This window comes from Molossus molossus, unplaced genomic scaffold (assembly GCF_014108415.1).
Source record: "Molossus molossus isolate mMolMol1 unplaced genomic scaffold, mMolMol1.p scaffold_m16_p_23, whole genome shotgun sequence".
NCBI classification, from domain to species: domain Eukaryota; kingdom Metazoa; phylum Chordata; class Mammalia; order Chiroptera; family Molossidae; genus Molossus; species Molossus molossus.
The window spans coordinates 23,764,268-23,788,165 of NW_023425359.1; the positions used below are offsets into that span (position 1 = coordinate 23,764,268).

Here is a 23,898-nt window from a genome sequence, read left to right on the forward strand (position 1 = left end):
TGTGAATAATAAACCCAATAAAGGAAATCCATCTTCATATGAAATGTATACATTTTTCAAAGTCGCTTTTAGCTCTAAAAGGTCCCAATAAAAGCTGGACATTAAATTTCATTCAAGCAACCACCCAAAAAGAATAGAAAATGTATTCATTTTAAGACTTCAATACACTGACAGGCCCTAAAATGAGAACAATCCTATATCCAAAAATATATATATATTGTGTAATTTGAGTCTTTTCTTTTTTTTAACTTGGAGTAATGTCAGTATTTTATCTGTTTTGCCTCCACACCAGGCTTCAGCTATTTTTCCTCAATACAGTGGGCAGTCATACAGCGTATAAAATGGTACCGCTCTCATATTTTTGTTATCATAAAATTCATACTCGTTTAGATGGGGAAAGATTAAGAATATATATATATGTAAAAAAAGATACTTTTCCTTTTTCTTCAAAAATGAGAAGCTGATATGAGGACAGAGGCTGGCCATCTCACGAAGAGCACAGGGAGGTGCTGCAGGGGGTGAGCCTCCTGTCCTGTGGGAGGACCCTCCCGGGCAGTGACACGGCCAGGTGTGCCGAGAACTCCAAGGGCTCGGTGGCCGCAGCCACGTGGCCCTGTGAGATGGGGTCAGCATCTGATTGAGACCCCCCGTGCACTGACACCACCCACATAACCCTCACGCTTGCAGCCACGACCGACTCAGCCCTTGTCACTCACGGGCCGTGGTGGGCTCTGAGTTCTTCCCGACAGCCAGGGTCCAGGCAGAACAACACAACCTGGCCCTGCGTCTTGGAAGCACGTTTTGCATTTTCCAAAGGGGTTGCTGGCCACCTTCGACTCACGCTCACATAAAAATAATTAGGAGAAGGAGGTCAAAGGACACTGATTTCGTGTCTTTGAGCGATTATGTGGAGAGTCTTGAACTGTCTTGACTGAGAGAGAACAGAACACCTGCTTCTTCCTTAAAAAAATTAGATGTAAGGGCAGCTAGACAAGATGCAGACAATTACTCAGTCTCCCACATAAAATATGTAATGGATATATCTACTATTTAATGACCATACCATTTATATAAAAATCAAGATTTTAGTGAAAAGATCTGCCTAATAATGACATAAAATAAATGGAAACGCAGTTAATGCGTCACCTCCTTACAGGTTAAGGAGAAGGTTCCTGAGTGGTACCTCGCGAGTGGGAAGGCATTCCCAAGGGCTCCACTGTACTTTCTCATCCGCCACTAAACCCAATACACGGAATGAAGGTGACTATTAAGACAGCTCGATAAGTCCAGAGTATATAAAATATGGACATTTTAGCCAATCTATTCCCGGCTCTAAACACTCTCCTTTTAATGATCGGAGCCCATTCTGAGTTAGAAGAGCCTGTTTCCCTAAGACAATACTTGAAGGAGGAAATGATTCTCAAATTGCTCCTTTCAAAAGGTACAATATATTTTTTCTGTAAGTGTCCAATGGGTATGTGAGCAACTTAACTGAATATTTAAAACATGTAGTCCTTTCTACAATATTTTGTGGAAAAGCTGAATCATTTGTTTTAAAAGTGGATATAGAATAATTATGCAACAAAACCCCAAGATAATGGGTGAAATCAACAACTTTAAATATTTTTATCTGTGTAAATAAATGCATTGTAGAAATTACATATTCTATTAGATACACACATAAGGAGAGACATGTATGCTAACATCAAAATCAATTGGATGACTTTTTTGGAACCATGACAACCAAGGATGGTGCGATTGTGCGGAAGTCAAACTGCTGATGGATAAATGCCAGTCACGTATTCCAAATCCAATAACAGATTCATGGCTATTCGTTCGTGTTTTATTTTATACAATCTGCCCTCTCCCTGCAGGTGCCTTGGCATGTAAGAACAAGTTTTCTAAAAATAACAAAATATAAAGACTCATAATGGTATCCAACCCAGACTTCAATATTAAAAACAAATTAAACCTCCTAAGGAAACTCATTAAAATGTATTCTTTATTAAAAGTGAAACAAATAAAAAATGTTGCCCTAGCATTTTGAATAAAAAACCCTGAAACCAGAGCACATGTGAAATCCTGTTAGCTCAGGGGTCCTAGAGGAACATGACTCTCTCAGGACGTGATCCTCAGCCTCAAAATCATCAATAGGATCTCCCTCGATCACCAAAGTTGTTGTCACTGTATACACCGTATGCAGTGACAACCACTAATAAGAATACCCAATCCGTTCGGCCAGTGTGGCTCAGTGGTTGAGCGTTGACCCTGCACCAAGAGGTCGCCAGTTTGATTCCCAATCAGGACACATGCCCAGGTTGTGGCCCCGATCCCCAGTGGGGGGCGTGCAGGAGGCGGCCAATCGATGTTCTCTCATTGATGCTTCTCTCTCTCTCTCCCTCTCATTTTCTCTCTCTCTAAAATCAATAAAGAAAAAAAAATTTTAAAAAAAGAACACCAAATCCAGCTCACTTAAGTTAGAAATTGGGTCAAAGTTCAAAATGCACAACTGACAAAAGAAAAATATACATATATTTAAGTAAAACTGAAATCAGCCAGAATAATGCTGCCATATTTTGATCCAAGTCCTTCATCGATTGTTTTAGATGTTACTCTGATAAGAAATCTTCCCAGGACATTTCACTGATTTCAAGTTTAAGGTGGTTTCACTACAGTGATGACTCAAGAGGCGTGAACTGAGTGGAAGGAGGTGAACGTTGCACAAAAACGCAACTACTTCACTTAAAATCCCCGAGGAGAATACATTAAAAAAAAAAATTTAAGGCTGTATTCGAATTAAAAATTTCATGATTAATGTATCAGAACCACACTTTGGAGAAAACGGAAAAATAAAAAAAAATTTCCCTTTACAACCCATAATTACATAAGTTCTAGCTTTCAAAATACAGGCCTGAAAAAAATACATATATAGAGATATATAAATCTCAAGTACCATAAAGAAAGTGGTTCTTTAAGAGCTAAAGTTTTCCGATTTAAAACTGACCACGTGGTTTCCACCAACCATCACCTATTTTCATGGGGTTCATGCCACTGAAGATGTCATTTAGAACACAAACTAACATGCAGTTATTTCAATATTACCCTTTTAAACATAACCATGTAGATATATAAAACCAATCACTGCTTTGTAGTAGTCAACTGATGTCCTTTCAAAGTACAACTGTCTACCATTTTTATGAACGAATTTATCACGGTCTTATGTCTGGAAGAGACTCACCTCTATGAGGCTGGAGTGGACCCCGATCAGGTATGGCATTGGAGCGCTAGATTAAAAAAAGACACATATATTCACTTAGTTCACCAAAGCTCTAACAACAACGTAAGTAATTCCGTATGCTTAAAGAGTCAAATTTATTAAATGCACAGTTCTAACATAACATATTATAGGATAATATTAAATTAACTTAATTAAAATATCTAGAGCATACCAGGTGCCCGGGTCGGGGGGCTTGGGTCCAATAATGAACAATCTAGACAGACTATATTCCCTTGGGAGTCTAAGACTCTAGCAGAGAATACAGTCACGAAATAATTTTTGTAACACATAAAATCCGACTTCCTAGTAATTTAAAAAATATTTCTCGTTAAACAGAAGAAGGAAATTATTCAACTTGACATTTCATGAAACCATGAGAATGGACAGATGTCTACAAAAGTGGCAGGAAATATGCAAATAAACAGCTACTGGAAAAGAAAACATTGTTTAAAATGTCTTGGGTACACATCTTGGTGTCACGTGTAATGCAAACCTTTTCTGCAAATGAAAACAGATAACCCTCTTCCTCTAGGGATTTGCCTACTTTTCCAAAGATCACTGTCATTACAAGACCAGAGCTGCCCCCAGAAAGTCCACTTGGCTACTGAGTACCAGCGACAGATGAAACTAACAGGCACCTCGCCAGATCCTGTTTTCAAAGTAACCTCAAGCAGCTCCAGGGATTTGAGGTGGCTAACCATTCCCTGAAACACAGAATTCACAGAGGAAGGACGGTGGAGGGTCCATGTACGCCTTCTCCTGTCCATCACTTCTTAGGGACCAGATTCTAAGTCCAGCTACGCTCGCCTCTCACGGACCTGTCCCTTCCTACTTCATGTAAATGGAACGGGCCACCTGGAACCGCTCTGGTGTTCTGGGTACTTCAAGGACTGCACGTTGAGAACTACGTATAGGCCTTGAGACCCTTAAGACTTCATAGACATGCTACCTTCAAGGGGAACCGGGACCAATAAATGCGGACCGCTCCGTTTTTGTTTAACTGAAGGAAGGCTGGTTACTTCCCTGGCTCACGTGCTCATCTCTGCAGTTCCTTCTGCGAAGGGACATAAAATACATCAAGGGTGTGGCGTGAATTCTGTGTTCACTCACTGGGTTCGGGCCATCTTCACAAAGCTGGTGGGTACCTCCAACATGGCAAGTCCCTGCCACCTCCAAAGTTGTATACAAGTATTAAAGTCACTATGACATCTTCCCATCGGCCCCAGGTTGGGTGATCTTACCCACCAAATATATAATATAGCCCACAGTATCTCAAATTTCAAAGCACGTCGTAATCAAATGAGTGCTAATCAGAACATCTGAGCCTTTTAAAAGTCATCATCATCATGTCCATTTTACAGATGTTGGAGGAACACGGAGTGGCTCAGACTTCGAAACATCAAAGCCCCAAATACTGAAATCCACGGGGTACACAGAAGCAAGAAATCCAGAGACTGTTCAACAGGAATCAAAATTCAATGGGGAGCTCTTCTGCCCGAACCTAATCATGAAATAACTTGAACCTTTTCTACGGGATCACCTGGTATCTCTAGGTGTCTCCATCGCACCAACTTGTAACAAGAGCAAAACACACAGATGTCAGAACTGCAAACATTGTGAATGTCGAGCATCATCTCCTAACGTAGTTACGGTGTTTTGCAGGACAGAGATTTAGTCGCGTAGCTGCTTCTTCGTCATGAAAACGGGATTTTGTGCGCAACGTGGTATTCATCAGCCCGTCTCGTGCAAAGTAATTTTGCTACCCTGGTGGAATCTCCCAATCGCAGTACGGCTGAGCAGCTCAGGAGGGGATCCCTGGCAACGCAGATGTCTTGTCCTCCAGGCGCGAAACCATCCTGGGTCCTTCTGCCAATGGAGTTGTTTTGCAAAGAGGGGAAGGCTGCCTCTTTCGGCAATTAATCTTCATGCAGAAATGATTGCTATACTACAGCTTTTCCCCCTCTTCGGTCTCCATACAGGGACGACCCATGGGGTTGATTGTACCCACCATCTATTAACTTAGGGGCCTCAAGACCACGCCACTTACTTCCCATGTATGTTTTCGCAAACTTTCTTGTGGAAGCCGGTTAAATCTGCCCCTTTCTCCGTGGGCCCAGAGGCGATGGTCACCTGTGGTCACAGGATGGCAGTCTGGCTCTCACAACCTACGCCGTCAGAGACACCGGGGTGCAAAAGCACAGATCCCTCCCGGAGCCGGGGTGACCTCGGACCGTGGAAGGTCCCAGTCACCTGGGGGAGTTGGCACCTACACCTCTGCCGCTGTGTGACCTTCCCGGTGCTACTTCTGAAGTGGAATGTAAACATGACTTTATTTAAAAGCCAGAATGGAAGGGGTGGTCTCTAAGACGTTTCTCCCTTCTACATGCAGGTAAGTGTGACTACAATCATCTGCAAGGATGCAAAGGGAAGAAACCCGTCCCCCCCAGAAAATAGTTGGGTCCACGGAACTTTCTGACCTGGGAAGAGAGCGAGAGTGTGGGCGGCTGTTTCTACAAATACACAGATGTCCCCCAGTACGGCCCCCTGACGGAAGCCGAGCCCCATAGGAGCAGAAGACTCGGGAAGTCTCACTAGCAGCCTGTTCTCTCCGCGCCTCGGAAGCACGGCGTGGCGGCTGTTAGAACTTGTCCCGAAGGACAGAGTCTAGAAACTAGTAAGAAGACTCCAGAGACGAGACCCTGAAACCACTTCCTTCGCTCTGGTAGGAGCAGGAAGGCTCAACGGAAACAGTCAGCACAGAACTACTGACATCACAGAATCCTCTCTAAATGACAACATTTTAGAAAGTCTTCCATGGGACATAAAGAGATGCTATCAGCTAAGAGGTTCAAACACTGGGACAGAAAGATTACAATGGTACCGGCATTAGGTATGATAAAATACAGATTTCGTCATTAGAAGTGTTAGTTCTTGACACAGTCTTTAAAGTCATGTGTCAGTGTACTTTCAGATGCTCCTGTAGGAAGTCATTCAGAACAACTGAGTTCTCACTGCTGGACGCCAGGAGTGAGGACACCCTGTGTGCGTCGGCACGAGGGAGCTGTGGCTCCTGCCTTCAGGGGGAGGACACCCCGTGTGCGTCGGCACGAGGGAGCTGTGGCTCCTGCCTTCAGGGGGAGGACACCCCGTGTGCGTCGGCACGAGGGAGCTGTGGCTCCTGCCTTCAGGGGGAGGACACCCCGTGTGCGTCGGCACGAGGGAGCTGTGGCTCCTGCCTTCAGGGGGAGGACACCCCGTGTGCGTCGGCACGAGGGAGCTGTGGCTCCTGCCTTCGGGGGGAGGACACCCCGTGTGCGTCGGCACGAGGGAGCTGTGGCTCCTGCCTTCAGGGGGAGGACACCCCATGTGCATCGGCACGAGGGAGCTGTGGCTCCTGCCTTCAGGGGGAGGACACCCCGTGTGCGTCGGCACGAGGGAGCTGTGGCTCCTGCCTTCAGGGCGCCAACAGTCCGGATGTGTTGTTCAGAGGGGAAAGCAAAACTCTGCGATGAACCCAGGAGGCTGTTTTAGATCTAGCTTTACTCCTGGACTTGGGTGTGTAACGCGCCACAATCGAATTGAACTGCACACACCCCAGGCCTCCTCCCAAACTCCGTCTCCTTTCCGGATCGAAGAAGTCGCAGGGTAGGTCAGAGGCACCTGCTTCAGTGCCCTCGACACCAACACTACCACCAAGGTGTGGAAGCCCCGGCACAGCGGGGTACAGTCAATCCGCGGCCAAGTATATGCTTCGTCATGACAATGACTTGTCCCTGAAAGCTAGTCATAAGAATGTCACAAAAAACCTCTATGTATGAACTTAAATCAGTTCCATCCCTAAATATTTGGGGCAATCTATTTTTCATGAAATAAGGATGTTAAATACTTTGGTTCTAAAAGAGCTTTGTTTTTTAATAACATGAGATGTGATACTGACAGACATATTATGGTTAAAATCATTTCCTTCTGCGTGTGTGTGTGTGCATGTGTGCGTGCGTGCATGTGTGCGTGCACGGGTGTGTGCATGTGCATGTACGGGTGTGTGTGCGTGCATGAGTGCGTGCGCGTGTGTGCACGGGTGTGTGCATGTGTGTGCATGTGCGGGTGTGTGTGCGTGCATGAGTGTGTGCATGTGCGTGTGTGTGTGTGCACAGGTGTGTGTATGTGTGCGCATGCACGGGTGTGTGTGCATGAGTGCGTGTGTGTGTGCACGGGTGTGTGCATGTGTGTGCATGCACGGGTGTGTGTGCGTGCGTGTGCATCACACGCTTGCAGGTGTGGAGGAGAACTCATCGGGTCTCTGGAGAAGGGAGCTATCCCTGCAGAAGACAGCAGCTCAATGAGACGCTGTGGGGCCCTCCCGTCTGGAGTCCAGCCCTAGGCTAGCGCCACTCTAAGTACACAGACCCTTCCAGGGAAGAACACGGGGAGGATCTGGGGCTGGAGTTGAATTCAGGTTGGGTGAGGTCCCTCGGAGCTGTTTTTCATGGCAGGAAGCTTTTCAGAATTATTCCCAACACTTTTCAACATTGCTTTTAGATGGCCCGGGGCTGCGGCTTTGATTTAAACCAGAAAGTCAAGCCCTGGCCGGTTTGGCTCAGCGGTTAGAGCGTCGGCCTGCGGTCCTGAGAGACCCGGGTTCGGTTCCCGCTAAGGGCATGTACCTCGGTTGCAGTTTGTCCCCGGCCCTGGTCGGTTGTGTGGGTGGCAGCCACTCGATGTGTCCCTTTCACATCGATGTTTCTCTCTCTCTCTCTGTTCCTCTCCCCCCCCCCCGCCCACTCTACCTGAACAAAAAATGTCCTTGGGTGAGGATAAAAAATAAATAAATAAATAAATAAACCAGAAAGTCAGGGAGTCTCTCTCCTCCAGGTGACCCTGTCGCTGGTATTTGGTGCTGGGTGAGCCAGTGAGGGAGGGGCACAGGACAGTGTGCCCTGCCGGAGCCCGCCTGGACCGCCACGACCCCGTGGACAGACGCCGACCCTGAGGTGCGGGGTCCACTTTCCCAACCACGACTCAGACTGTGCTTGTTTCCAGTCGCTCACTCATCCAAATGGCTGCGGCAGGAACTCACACAACCTGGAGACCTTGGGTTGCCAGGTGTGGACGTCAGCCAGCCAGGAAGAACCAGCGGCCCTTCCTAAAAGCACGTCTGAATACGTGTTACTAACCCCTGACACAAGTTCCAGGGGCGGGCACACCCAACCCGCCAAGAACTGGACTTTCCCGACCGGGACGCCGGACCCCAGCAGCCGGGCCTCGCTTACCAGCAGTAGTCCAGCAGGTGTGGGGGCAGCACGGGGATGTAGATGTGTTGCCAGAACATGGGGTACAGCAGAGCGGCCGATCCGTGCAGACAGGCGGTTAACTGCAACGTGTAAAAGGACAACACTGGTCAGTAGCCGCGGCCCCTCCGAGCACGTGCTCCCGTCACCGAAGACGGGTGATGATCGTGCACCAGTTGATTTCGGGACCTCTATCCCCCGCCCGCACCAATGCTGCTCCGAGCTTATGCCCCCGCAGCCCCCTCGAGAAACCCAGGATGTGGACAGCCCAGGGCGTTGCTTGGGCGCTGTGGGCAGGCACCCAGTGGAAGTACTGTGTTCAGCGTCAACACACGGAACATAAACAAACTACACCCGAGCGCTGGGTGGGCGCGGGGCGAAGGGGAGGAACTGACAATCAGCGCCGCGCGGGCATCACTCAGGTTCATCCACCGCGATTAAATATGGGAAGGAAGGGAGGCGGGAGCTCCGGAGGGATATCATTAGGGCAAATTGCCAGGGACTGAAACACGAGTCAGACAGGAGGGTCTGCGGGCTGCGGCGCCGCCGGGGGACCCGGCTGCTGGACAGTCGGAGCCTCCGCCGCGTGCGAACGGGGCGGCGGTGTCAGGAGACTCTGCTCACTGACACAGAGATGTCACCGTTGACCAGCGCCGGCCGGGCCTGACAGCTGTGCTGCGGGAAGCCAAGTACATCATCATCCCCGCGTCGGCTGCGCATTCCGGACGGACTCCGGGCTTCCCGGCGCGGGTGGCAGCAGCTGCCACCTCGCAGTTGCTGTTTCAGAGGTGATCGCCGTTTTAATTGTTTTGTTTTGGCAAGCAGTCCGCTGCGTCTTTTTAGTGCCTCACACAGAGAGATCACCTTTTTTTTTTTTTTCCCCTTTTCTTCCCTCCTCTGGGCCCACATCAGTTCTTTCCAGGTGACTGCCTCCACAGTTTAAATTGTATTTCCGTGACTGTCAAGTCATGCGCTCCGTATCGGAAGCGATCCCCGGATCAGCACTCATCATCGTTTCAAAGTTCTGCTACGGTCTGCGTTTCGAGGTTACCAATTACATCCTCTCATTCCATTCGAAAATCAGAATTCACAAATAAAACCATCGGGAAATGAACCACGGACTTTCTAGGAACCATTATTTCTACTGTGCTATTATAAAAATTAAAGTTTTACGTAGTGATCAAACTCATTTTAAGAAATAAATGTATATACAAAGCAATTCAATCCTCCTTTCATTACTGGATTTATTGGGGTGACAATGGTTCGTGAAATTTATAGGTTTCAGGGGTACAGTTCTATAAGACATCTTCTATGTATTGTACTGTGTTCACCACCCCGTGTCAAGTCTCCTTCCGGGAGCGTTTGTCACCCCTTCCCCTCGCAATTCACTCTTAATAGCAACACTGCCTACGTTAAAGTGCAAAGGAGTTCTACTGAATTAAAAGGATTAATTAAAATAATCTAATCTGAACCAAAAAAACAAAAATTTTGACAAAAGTATATTCACCTTGATCATGTGTATTATGTGTTTGCCCAGTTAGATTGTTAACCAACTACATGTGAAAAACGATGTATTTTTATTCTGTTTAGTATGCTACCATTGAAGGGTTTTCGTCCTTCCCACCAGCTTTATTAGTTCATCTACAGTATTCTTTCAACAAATGGTATTTTAAAATTCCTTAATTAGAACACACAGTATACCACTAGGAGGCATTCACATGCAACTATTTAACAATGAGGGACGGTGGACGTGCTTATCTTACTATCTGACTAGAGGGAAGTGAGGGTGGGGGTGATCGACCCGCCTCCCCTTCTCCGCGTGTCCCGGAGGGAGGCGGGGGCCAAGCGGTCTGTCCATCTCCTGGGTGGAACCCGGCCTGGCTGAAGCTGAGGCAGCTCACTCTCTCCACCTCCACACGGGTGGCTTTTAAAACAGCTCATTTTAACCCGTGAAGAAAAGGGGAAGAGTTCCTGTTGCACCACGGAGAAAAATAATTAACGGTGTGACGAAGGCCAGTGCACTCCCAAGGGGAGCAGTGGCCACGAGGGTCACAGTTTGCGGGCACCCCAGAGCCCAAAGTTCTCTGCGCCCTCAGTGGTCGTCCTCAGGGGAAGATAGGAACGTCGCACGAAGGTGCAATCTGACCTCATGCGATTGACTGGCTTCTAAGGGGGTGATCTCCTGGCGATCAGGGGTCACCGCCTTACGTGGCAGGGGTATCTCTGCTGAGCCAGGTAACCAGCAAGGAGGGAAGGGCTTCGGGGTTTTCGAACTGTCGGATCTAGGCGAGGGGGCAGGGAGACAGGGAGAAAGCCGGCCCTTCCCCAACCAGAGCAACCTTAGCAACTGGAACGAATTAATTCTCAGAAGTGACAACAGTGAGAGTGTCCGTCTCAGGTGGACTATAGGGCCAGGATGAGACAGAGAATTAAAATTATAACACGGGACTGCAGTAAGGAGGGAGGGACGTGCAAGCCGAGAGTGTAAGGTTTTAGAAACATTCCTGAGGACTGTCTGCTCAGAAGTAGGTAAGAGAGAGAGAGAGGTGTGCAGTGATACACAGAGGGGCATTTTGGCACAGACGTTTTTAGAAATCGACATTCTTTAGCAGAAAATGGCTAAACACAATTAAAAAAGCAAACAAAAAAACAAAGCCTACCTGGAAATGAGCCCCTGATTATAAACTTCAGAATTCTTAAAGAAACTTTCATTATTTAAAGAAACGACGTGTCAAAGAGACACATATCTACCAAGGCATTTTCAGTATCTGATGAACACTTGCTATTTCATACCATAATGTAATTAATAAAAGTTTCATTTTATAAAATTTTGTCATCCACAATTTAAAAGATTAAATGTATTCTTTTTTTAAATAATTTTTTCTTTATTGATTTGAGAGAAAGAGAGAGAGAGAGAAACATCGATGAGAGACAACATCGATGGGCCGCCTCCTGCACGCCCCCCACTGGGGATAGGCCCACAACCTGGGCATGTGTCCTGACCGGGAATTGAACCGGTGACCTCTTGGTGCAGGGTCGACGCTCAACCACACTAGCCGGACAAGATTAAATTTATTCTTACACACACACACACACATACACACACACACACACCATGATTCTAAATCATGTTTTCAGAGAGGAAAGACAGAAACTAGGCCTCTGAAAAGCAAACCAGAGTTTGGAAAACATTCAGAGCCATGGAGATGGTGAGCACTCAAAACACATCGGAAGCAGGGCAGGAAGTGCCCTTTCGTGCACGAGAAGTCCTGCTGAAAGTCTCCTGCGTGGCGGCGCTGCCCGGGGCCATGCCTCCTGGACTGACTGAGCGATCTGAGCCCCTTGCCCGGAGGAGCTCACGGGTGAGAAACCACGGAGGAGAAATACGTGGTAGAAACATTTAGGAAGAAGAGCTGGGGCCAGGTCATGGACAGCTTGCAGGGGCAGATGGAGTGTTACAGGCCATGAGTCATCGTCAACTGCTCCTTATGACTCTGAAGGAGGAATTATACACGGAATGCGTGTAAAGGGTGGGGAGACGGGAGGTCCAAACAGAAGCTACACGTTAGCATTAAACGTGGCACTAGGAGTGGGAGGAAGAGGCCACCGAGAGAGTGAGGGACAACCGACGAGACCCCGTGGGTGATCAGGAGACCTTCACCGCAGGGCTGCGGTATCGGGCAGCAGGCTAGGAGGCGCTGGGTTTATAAAGCGGCTGTTGTAAAAGGCAAAACTGCAGAGAAGCTGAAAGCATGTACTTCGGAGTCAGAAGGAGCTGGCGAAGCGGCTAGTTCTGGGGCCTTGGACTACGTCCTCCCGCTGGGTCTCAGAATCTCGTCGTCATCTGTCCAGCGCGGATGACATCTGTCTTACTGCTGAGTACGCGATGGTTAAGTTCACTGAAAGGGTTAAGTGCACTGTGTCGCTCGGCTACAACGACTAATCATTACTGCCACTTTATGTACATGGAGATACTGCTGCCGTTCAGCAAATACGATTGAAACCTCTATTTGCGGGAGGTGATCACCGCCTGAACTCAGAGAGCTGGCAGAAACGGGTCGGAGAAGAGAGGATGGAGGGTTGGGTCGGTGGGACTCAGGTGGGGAAAATGGACGAGCGGGAAGGGCCAACCACCGAGATTAGCCCCCCCGTAAAATAAGGAGACTGGGGGAGGGGGGGCTGGCGAGTTCCATGCAGGAGATGTCGCCAGTGATGTCCGCAGTGAGTTATGACAGCCCATGACCTAGGAAAGCTCATCAGAAGAGAAAACCAGCCTGGCTGAAAAATGGGGGAAAACTGCATGAAAACGGAAATATAAAAGGTCCATTCAAAACATCCTGCTCTCCACAGTACCTTTACTAAGGAAACAAGCAAGACACACAATTTTTCTTATCGCTAACATTGACAGTCGCTCACGGCACAAAGCAGGTGATTCTACAGGAAACTACTCCAGTAGCCCGGAACCTTGTGGGTCATTTCTGAGAGGTCGGAGTAGGTGTGGGAGCAAGGTCTGTGGATCCTACTGGATGGTAACTGAACACATCGCTTAGTTCGTTATAGTTACATTAACTAATTTATTTTTTAAATGAAAACCAAGTGCTTGCCCTGGCCAGTTGGGTTCAGCAGTTGGAGCATTGAATTCCCAGTCAAGGGCATGTAACTGGGGTGCAGGTTTGATCCCTGACCCCAGCAGGGGCATGTGCAAGAGGCGGCCAATCGATGAGTCTCTCTCACATGGATGTTTCTCTCTCTCTCTCTTTCTCCCTCTCCCCTTTTCTCCCTCTCTCCTTCCCCCTCCCTTCCACTCTATCTAAAAAAAAAAAATCAATGGAAAAATATCCTCAGGCGAGGATTAACAACATAAAGAAACAACTGTTTACTTTCAGAAGACAAGCAGACTGAACCATCAAGCAGAAATATATGCTGGTTTCTACCAGAGCTCTGGTCACCCCACGGGCTGGGAGACACCCCCAGTCCTAAGACGGTTGTTCCGTCTTAGAAGTTTCCTCCTACACTCCTCCGTCCATGTCTTCCGACAAGTGCGACACGAGGACCTCGGCGGTCCTGTGCCACCCCCGGTGCCCTGCACTGCGCGGAAATACCCGCCAGACAACACGCAAGGAGGAGCGTCAGCTACTGTCTCAGCTGATGTAACTGGTTGCTACGGGCTTGGGGAAGAATGGACACCTACAAGTTGTCCCTAGACTCTCCCTGAGGTCTCGATGACAGGTCCAAGGCACCGCGTGGCTGTGGCTTTGCAGACGAGGAGGGACATGCGCCTCGGTAACCTCGCGAGGCAATGGACCTGGGCAACCTCGGCTCCCTCCCCAGTGCTCAGTTCGTCATCTCCAGGAGATGCGCCCGCTCCGGTTCCCAGAGCCGGTGCCGATGCAGGTGACACGAGTGAGACACAAAGCGAGGCTACGTGACACCCAGCCGGAGAGGGGACACCCTCCGGATTCCCCTTCAGTCCCACTAACCCTATAAAGCCTACAATCTGATGGTTGATGTTCGGGGATCACAGAGGTTTCTCTTTGCACGTGCCCTGGCCGGAGTTACTGAGAGGCATATGCGGTGCCCGGGGGCAGCACTAACAAAGGGAGGAACTGCACGTGCTGACCCAGGCCCAGCACCCGGGCACACTGCGTGCTCGCACCCGGAGAGAACCCGCACACGCGGTCCCGGCTCTGGGCTTCCAGAGGGTGGCGGCGGCTGGGCAGCGCGGGCCCAGGCAGCAGCCTAGCAGCCCGCACGCAGACATCTGCTGCGGAGGGAGGCCTCTCCGCCCCTCCTCCAGGCCTCGGAGCCCCCTCGTTAACATGTGACTGACAGGGCGACGCGAGGCTGCTGTCAGACGCCGGCCGGCCCTGTTGGAGACAAAATACACAGCCCCGGCTGACTAGTTAGAGAAAGTCTGCGGAGGTACAATTACAGAGGCAGATGACAAGACCATGCCTGCCTGAGTTGAGAACCGATGACAGTCTCCCCTACCTCTGGTCACAGAACAGCAATAAGTCAACTGATAGAGTCTTGTAACACGATGATGTACTCCTCTGCTCCGCACGCACGAGACCGCTCCGTGGCTGCTGCTGCCCCCCCCAACCCCGCCAGAGCACGGGGCTGGCACACAGCAGGGCTGCCCCGGGGGGGGACCCCGCCCTCCTTCAGGGTCCCGGACGCCCCGGCCTGCGTGTCCTCGATAATGAACACGTGGACAGAAAACACAAAGGTGCTGATGTCCCAGCTCATGAAACTCAAACACATAAACATATAGTAATGTGTCCTGGCAAAATACCGCGCTTTTAATGGGGGGAGGGGGCATTCTGGTTTTAACATAACACTCTTCATCTTTTTGCTAATCTATCTCAAAACTAGGTTTTTTTATTAAATTTTAAAGTTTATAAAGATAATTAAAAATTACAATTTTAACTACAAAGGGTATGTAAAGAGAGCGTCAAGTCATCAAAGCATCTTTAACTAAAACCCCCAGCAAGCTATTTGCTGGCCAAACATGATTCCAACAGCTCTGATTGTCAAAGAGTCCAGATCCCAACAAAATCCCTAAAACTACAGTAAAGTGATGAATGTAAATAGACCTTCATTTATATGAGTTCTGTCAACAATTAAAATGTTGGCTGTAGATTTTTAAAATGAGGACAATTTCTTGCATTAAGACTAAATACATTCTAGTCTTCGTGGCACATAAAAATAATAACAATGTGAGACGCTTAGCGCAAGTCAATTCAGTGACATTTTAACTACCTCCTCCTTGGATGTTTCAGAGGTTTCACTGGATTCTTTCTAAAAGTAGTTTATTCCTAATTTATGTTTGGTTCTAGTCTTTGACCTTAAACGTTACCATGCGTAGGATTCGTAGCAGATACAGACACATGGATTTTTCAGGACAGATTCAGGTAGAGGCTCCCCCCGACGGGAAGTAAGGCCGTCTGACCGTGAACTTAATGTTCGTGTCTGTTATCAGTCTAAGTCCCAGAGGGTGAGCGGACAGAGCTGGTAACCGAGAGATGACATCACCGCCAGGTTTCCCGGGTCAGTCGTAAGCAATGGGTATGAAGTTCACCTCCAACACAGCAAACAGCTCCCCGAATAATACCGAGTCTATACTGAAATGATTTCTTTTTTTCCTTCAAATAAAGTTGAAGAGTGGGCATGCTTATTTTTACTCTAAGCTGTATTATCTGATCCATTAGAAAATTTTAGCTAATAACCATTGAAGAATCATTGAATCCTATGCAGATTCAGTTATAAGCACGTCACCTATATGTATATGTGTATGTATATGCATGTGTCTATGTGTGTACATGTGCATATATGTATATGCATATGTGTATGTGTGTATGTATAAGTGTATGTGCGTATATGTATGTACATGTGCATATATGTATATGCATATGTATGTGTGTGCGCGTATGTATATGTGTGTATATATGTGTACATGTATATGTATACACACTCACATGTGTATGTAAATATAGCCTTAAGCTTTACAGCAACCCTATCAGCTTGAGGACTATTACCCCAGCCTCCCATGTACACTGAAGATGCCAGTCCGAGAGGGAACCCAGACATCAGAGGTGCTTACAAATCACAACAAAGAAAAACCCCAACAATGCACAAGGTCACACATCAGACCTACTTCTAGTGTTTTCCCAAGCAGCAGCTTTTGCGCTCACTCCCACACCTCACTCCCACCATCCTTCCGTTTTCCGCTCCACCACAAGCTTGTCAGAGAACCTTCCCGAGCACCCTTTACTGGACAGACACCGGCCCCTCGTCTTGTATGTCACACACGCTCACTCACTCTCCCAGCCCTCAGCCTTCAGCTCCGTACGTCCTAAAAGCTATTCATTCATCCACTTCTTTCTGTCCCATCAGTCAAATCTAAGCTCTGAGAGAGTTTGGACTTTGCCTTGCTGGCTCCTCAGTGTCTAGAAAGCGCATACCACATGGGTACATAATAAATACTTGTGACGGAAATTAATTTTGATAAAAATTGAGTTCCTAGACCTCTAAGACAGTTTGTACAATCTTCTGAATCTCAGGACAATGCCATATAGAAATATTCTTTATAATCTTGAAAAAAAATTCATGTTCAGAAAATGACGAGGATGAAGAGAACGGTAAATTTGAAATGACAGACCAGCGAACTTATAAAAAGGACCAAATGATTCCGAGTGAATTTCTCAACATCGCTTGCAGAAAATGCAAGTGGCACCTGTGTCCCTGCCGACTGCTGACCCTCGGCAGTCCTGAGTCACTTTGCACGCTTCCTCCTTCAGGTGTGTACAGTGTGTTTTCCCATATGCGAAATAGTCTATTTTCATTTGTTTTGGACACGTGGGCGTATCGATATTACAATCTGAAATCTCAGAACTGTATTTTTTTTTTTCAATTGCAGAGTAACGGGAATAACCCAAAATCAGAGTCAGAAGACCCAATATGACATTACCTGTCTCCAGTGGGCCTTTGACCTCTCTGAAAACACCTTCCTCATCATTACACATCAGTCGGCATCCCAGAGAGGTCCTGAAACTCCTTCTTCTCTAAAACACCACAACTTTATAAAGCTCTTATTTCTACCACAGAACAAAACGTGTATCTATTATCTTACCTTTATCACTTAACCAAATGGGTAAGAAAGCAAACCCATGCAATCTTAAATAGAGATGGTTTTTAATAAACAGCTCATCTATTACTCTACACTCTACTGACATTTCTATTTAAAAATTTTAAGCCAATCAAAAATATTAAAAATTATAATGTCTCGAGCAGGGAAAAAAAGGAAACCTAGCAAAAGGCTTGACTGTCCTCACTGCCTTCGTCCTCGCTCCCAACGCACATCTGAGTGAGCGACACGCACCGTGTGCTGAATAAAAAACGCTACTTTGACTTTTAAGTTATTATCAGACTGAAGAGCTCCTCCAAGTCAGAACGACTATTGACGCTTCTACCGGACCAGTACTTGGCAACAAAGAGGAATCCACCTATTACCAGGCTGGGGTAGCTGCTATTATCAAGGCCCAGGCTCCTTTCAAGGGGGCCAATGGGAAAAGCCACAAGTGCATAATAAAGATCTCATAATAGCTCTTTCTACAGCGGAAGGCAGGCAAATGAACTCGGAGATGTACAAAGAAAGCAGGAGGGAAAAAACAACTCCCATCTCCTGATAAGAAAAAAATAATTAACCTGACTTAATGCATCTGAGAAGGCCCTTCCATCCATCAGACTTTTGTCCTTCAAGGACCAGGTTAAAAGCAGTTTCCAGGGGAAGCGCGGAGACATTGTCTGCCGAGTACACGGAGAACACGCCCGACTCCGTGCGCCCGCGGGCCTTTGTGGCGCGCTCAATGCCGGCGGCGCGAGAGGCCGGCGTGCAGTACTCACGGTGCTCAGTTTGCTGGAGGTGACGAGGACACGCCGCTCGTGCAGCATGCTGGCGTACAGCTGCAGCATGTTGGCCACGTCCACGGCCACGAAGTACTCCGTGAGGTTTCTCTGCACACGGGAAAGACCACTGTGTGAGTACAGCTCGCGGGATGACCGGGGAGCACATCATCAACATTTACCAGAGAGACGCACCCTCCCAGGGAGGTCGGTATTAGCAAGAGCAGCCACGCCCTGGCCGGTCTGGCTCAGCGGTTAGAGCATCGGCCTGTGGACCTGGGTTTGTGGTTCCTGCTAAGGGCATGTACCTCCATTGCAGTTTGTCCCCGGCCCCGGTTGGAGTCGTGTGGGTGGCAACCAGTCTGTGTGTGTCTCTCACATCAATGTTTCTCTCTCTCTCTCCCCCCTCCCTCCCGCTCTATCTGAAGATAAATGCAAAAAAGTCCTTGAGTGAGGATTAAAAAAAAAAGAGCACCCATCACCATGATTAGATTATTATTTTGCTGTCACCCAAAACAGGGGACATTCTACTGTCATCTGAAATGTAATTCGACCTTGGGAAACTGCTTCCCAGAGGCTGCTGGGGACCAGGGATAGTCACCCCTCCCCCCCAAAGCACTCAAAAATGAAGCCAACTTCCTGGGCCCCTACCTGGACCTGCTAAACTGTCACCCTCAGAGGGTGGCCCCCAGAATCTGTTTGGAAACAATTACTCCTGGTGGTTCTTCTACACATGGAACTGCTCCAGGAAGTAAATCCACGTGGGTCTGCTTATGTTTGCCAGCCACTAGCGGGCACTCTCCCTGTCCGAACCTTGCCCGGTGCCCAGGCGCCCCGAGGACGAGATGGGCAACAAAGCGGCTCTTCGGTTCTTTAGGAAGGAAAATCCCTGGTTCACACCCCATGTCAGGTCTCTCTCCGCTACCGTAACCGAATACAATTCCGCGCTGTCTGACGCGAGTCCTTGACTGGCTACTTGAACTTGCTTTCCCCGCGGAGAGCACAGCGGGGATAAGCTACCCAGGCTGGGCGATGGGACCCTCTCCTTTCTAGTGTCTAACATCGTCCTGTGCTCAGACGTAAGCACGCTGGACAGAGGAGGAGGAGGAGCTGAAACGGTAGCAGCAGGTACACTGTGGCCTGGAAGGGCTAAAACTTTTCCGTGGGCAAGAAGCCAGGAAATGCGGTGATTTCCAGGACTCCGGACAAGCAGAGGCTGTGAACAGAACCTGCGGCCATCGGGAGCGGTGCGGAGCGGAGGGACAGCTCCCGCTCCCGTCTTCTGAGCCCACGGGATTTCCAGTCTTCATACGCGAGAGGCCGTTCGTGGCCTTCGACCCACTCTGTTCCTGTCATCCCAGCAAAGGTCATCCCTGGACGGAGTTCTTTCCCATCACGGAATGCTGCCGTCCCTGCGTCCCTGCCTCCCCCGCCCCGACAGGACTTTTGGAAATAAGACAGTTCATGGAGATGTCAAAATGTATCTTCTCCGTGGCGGTTTTTCCTTAGAATGTTCTTTAAAACGATCAAAGCAACAGCCGTTTAAAAATGTGAGATTTGGCCCTGGCCGGTTTGGCTCAGCGGTTAGAGCGTCGGCCTGCGGTCCGGAGAGACCCGGGTTCGGTTCCCGCTAAGGGCACGTACCTCGGTTGTAGTTTGTCCCCGGCCCTGGTCGGTCGTGCAGGTGGCAGCCACTCGATGTGTCCCTTCACATCGATGTTTCTCTCTCTCTCTCTGTTCCTCTCTCTCCCTCCCACTCTACCTGAACAAAAAATGGAAAAATGTCCTCGGGTGAGGATAAAAGAAAAAAAATGTGAGATTTGTTCAGTTCGGCTCATTAGCTGTTTACTGGTAAGTGTAAGGAGGGTACGGAGTGGGAAGTGGGAGGGAGTCACTGGGAACTCTATTAGAACGCTGAAGTGAAGGGTCCAGGGTCATATAAGCCAAGGCCTGGTTAGTTGGCCCCAGGAGGGCAGAGTGGGGGGCCCGGCCCACAGAGACTGGCCCTCGGACTTCAGAGCCCGCGACCCCATTCAGAGCAGTGAACGCAGACTTTCCACAGAGTGATCTGAACGTGGCTGTACTGGAAACACATCGACAGTCTTGGTTTGACATCAGAAAACTCACAACTGTCTTCTTGGACCTCAGGCGTCACACACGCGCTTTTGGGAACAAAACGCTCAGCAGCCTTGAAAACATTTTTGGGAGGACCATCGAGGTGCATTTTGGGGAAGTCATTAGTATTCCTGGAAATATGTTTTCCCCTCTTCATGTTTCCTTCACTTTCGATGGAATTGTTCCTACTGATTTATTGTATCTTTCCACAGAGCACGGGAGGAAACCGCGGAAGGGAACTGTGTTTCCTTTTCACGCAGCATCTGACACCGTAGGTGTGTCTGGCCCTTTTCCACGTCTGCTGTTCCACGGAAGATCCGCTGGCAATAACTATTCAAAGGCCAAAACGGTTTCTAGTAGGGCTACAATTACGGCTTAAATAAAATGCAAAACGTAGCCATTGTTCTAATTTCTCGTAATACCCTTCAAGTCTTACAAAATACGTTATTACGTAAGTGAGAATCCAGAAATCAGGCACAGGACACCTAGATTTGGACAGAGGTCTATGCAGGAATCTGCACTACTGTCAGCTCACTGAAGTAACTATTTGTGTGAAAATAGTTCCCCGTGCCTGGATGCATTCCCACCAAAAGTCTGTGATCCTCCTGAGAAATGTCCTCTCCCTGATCTGACTGCCGTATATGATCCTCCTGAGCTATCTCGGCTGGTAGACAGAGCCGTTCTCATATCATTTTCCTACCTACAACCAGATATTCAAAAGTGGGTAAAGTAGCAGGTACATAAAGAAGAGCAAGAGACAGCAACATTGTTTCTTACTTCTTCATTATTTCTCACAAACACAGATAGTTACTATGTATTTTATTTCCCTATCAGGAGTCCTTAAACAGTGAGACCAAAATAAATAAAACGCAGACTATCAACAGAGTAAAACCCACGGAAAGCAGAAACTCACGCTCTCGGGAATGGTGGGGAGTCCAGTCACGTCGGGGGTGATGAAGCACGAATGCTGATGGACAGAGAGAAAACACAGAGAAAGGAGGTCACAACTGGGTGGCATTACCTCACATCTGGGATTAAAAATAAGAAAAAAATACATCAACTAGGTTTATAAATACCACGGTGTGATGCTCAGCATGTGCTGAACCTGAGAGATTTTTAAATGAGATGACAGATTTCTATGGGATTTAACAATAACTTCCTCATACAGAGAATTAAGTGTTGGCTAAAAATATTTAATTTTACAATTAAACTCCTAGTTAAAGCTTATTAAGACAAACAGTATATTACTATTATATATATGTGTGTGTATATATATATGTTTATTATTATATATAGTTATATATTTTTAAAAACACATTTAGTTTAGGGAGACTGGAAAAAAAGGCTTGTTTACCCAAGAATGTATCAAAGTCTATTATGATTTTCTATGGTAAAGTCACAACAAATTTCTCTCATATATACCACCCACTATATTGTTCAGAAAGCAGCAAAAAAAAAAACATAATTTTTGAGTATTTAAAACTCCTTAAAAATTTATTTACTGATTTCACAATATGACATTAGAACCCCCAAGCAAATATTAATTAGCGTGTATAATACCCAAAGCACTGCAACAGCGCACAGAGACATCTGTACAAAAAGCAGCCGTGCATGCTTCCGCGGGTCCCGCACCCAAATCGACCCCCAGAATCACAGTCCATCGCCCAAGTTGGTTTTATTTTCTGTTCATATTAATCTCCAAACTCCCTCCACTGACTCAACCCCACAGGGACATGGTCAGTACTGGGTCAGAGATGGAACAAACCACATTCGAGCCAATGCTGGGCACAGTGGAACTCGTCGGAACGAGGCGAGTTCCCACAGTTTACGTGTAATTTTCTGGGGCAGGAGAACATGAGAGCAATCAGCAGGCCTCCAGGAACTTGGGAGACAAAACCGCGACAGCCTCACGCCGGACCGCGTTCGCCGCCACCGGCAGCGCGGACCGCGGGCAGATCTGGTCTCCACCAGCTCCTTTTCTTGGGAGGGTTTTCCAACAGTACTGAATGTCAGGCCACTGGGCGTTCAAAGATCGTATAAACAGAAAATAGACCCCAAGTGATTAATTCCCTTGAAAGAGAGCCGCTTCCCCTTCCCGGAGGACTGCAGTGAGTCCGGAGACACGGGGATGGACGGTCATCGTCCCCCAGTCTGATTTTTAGAAGCCGATGTCCTTTGAACTCACCGGTACTAAGGAGGGCTGATCTTTCAGAACTTGCTCACTGGCAATAAATACCTCTTGGTTCTTATAATATGTGAGAGAGAAAAATGAATATTTTACTGTCATGGGGGAAGTTTACACAACCGTCTGCTCTATAGCAGAGACAAACCCAGGTAGCCACGCTGTGCACGGAAAATGGTTGAATAACGTTAATCACAGAGGTTATTTTAAATGCAGAGCTGCTCATGTCATGTGAGAAAGTGGACGAATTGTATAGACAATGAGAAGCTATTGCTTCCATCAGGGAACTTGACGTAGTTTAAGGAAGCTGTAGAGAGGTCTGGAAAGAGACTAGACCAAGGACTCTGAGTGCCAAGCACCTGAACCCGGGTGCCGAGAGTGAACATATGAAAAACAGAATAATCTAAGAGAACACTCCCAGTAAACCAAACCACGGTGGGGACATTTAGGTAAAGAAATTTATCCCCAAAGAAAACATTTAATCAAAACAACAGTTCCCTTATCTTGCAAAAAAGCAAAAGATCTATTAATACTATTATATTTATTTAAGGGACCTTTTTCTTGTACCCTTACATATTTTTCTTACTGGGACAGTTTTTTATTACTCTGGAAGAACCAAATCAATATAAATAAAGTTAAGCATTCTATTTGGTATGCCCAATTAATAAAGAATGTGACTGAAAACATCCATATTGTGTGATTCACTTTGAACATTTACAAAACCTTGCAAAGGACGAATGTGTGTTTAGAAATCGTCAGCATCGCCCATTGATGCTTGGACAGTAAACAATCGCCCCCTTCACAGGCTGACCGTGTGGAAAACCCCCCGTCGTGTTCCCAGTGTTCGGTGATTACACCAGAATGTGGACTGACATATGGGAAGGAAGAAGAAACGTTTCACCCTGAATTGTTATCTCATGGTTACTGATACGTCATTAAGCCATATTTCCCATCCTCGTCTGTACCTCTTTCGTTTTATGAGGGGTATGCTGAATGTGGTTTTTTGGCAGGGGGCGGTGTCCGTGCGTATATGTGTATTTCCGTATTATGCATAGATTCTGCCTGAAAAATCAATGCTTCTCATAATCAAAATATTCTGACAGCTTTGGTTCCTTTTGGTGTACAATAAACATTTTTGAAAATCTGTGATTTAACAGCTACCGAAATACGCATCCCTTGTGGCAGGTCCTGGTGGGTTAAGCATGTCCAGAACCCCCTGCCATGAGCCAGTGACGGTCCTGGGAGCACAGGTGAGGTGAGGGGGAAGCTTCTGAGGGTGTGTGTTCTCTGTGAGAAACACCCACGACCCCACAGGTCGATGACTGAAGACTTACCACACTCAGACTGACGGGGCTGTTTGCCTTCGGCACTGGGTGGTCATAGAGCGCTTTGAGGGTTACAGTCAAATCATCTTCCTACAGCAAAAAATTAAAAGTAAATTTTATAGATAAAATATATTACACAAATACGATTAAAACGATTGGATAAAGTCAGGCACCGTGCCTTCTACTGTTAGACTGGCTTTGTGTAACTGCTTCACAGGACTGTTTTAATTACCTTAAATTAAAATATTTAAATCTAATAAAAATGGAAATAAAGAGATATTCCTCTCTTTATCCAGAAAGAATAAC

General features: G+C 47.4%; 1 protein-coding gene across 7 annotated transcripts in view; it reads right to left on the reverse strand.

Moving 5' to 3' along the window:
- The window catches only part of DENND1B (DENN domain containing 1B), a 135,098-nt gene that overhangs the window by 56,433 nt on the left and 54,767 nt on the right, over positions 1-23,898 (reverse strand). For 5 of the 7 annotated variants that reach the window (XM_036277339.1, XM_036277334.1, XM_036277333.1 and 2 more), the window contains exons 7-12: positions 23,602-23,682; positions 22,271-22,330; positions 20,999-21,052; positions 17,971-18,081; positions 8,548-8,648; positions 3,239-3,284 (exon numbers count right to left, since the gene is read on the reverse strand). In XM_036277339.1, the coding sequence (XP_036133232.1) occupies positions 3,239-3,284; positions 8,548-8,648; positions 17,971-18,081; positions 20,999-21,052; positions 22,271-22,330; positions 23,602-23,682 (453 nt within the window). The remainder of the gene's footprint in view (positions 1-3,238; positions 3,285-8,547; positions 8,649-17,970; positions 18,082-20,998; positions 21,053-22,270; positions 22,331-23,601; positions 23,683-23,898) is intronic. The other 2 variants (XM_036277337.1, XM_036277338.1) reach the window with 1 other exon arrangement.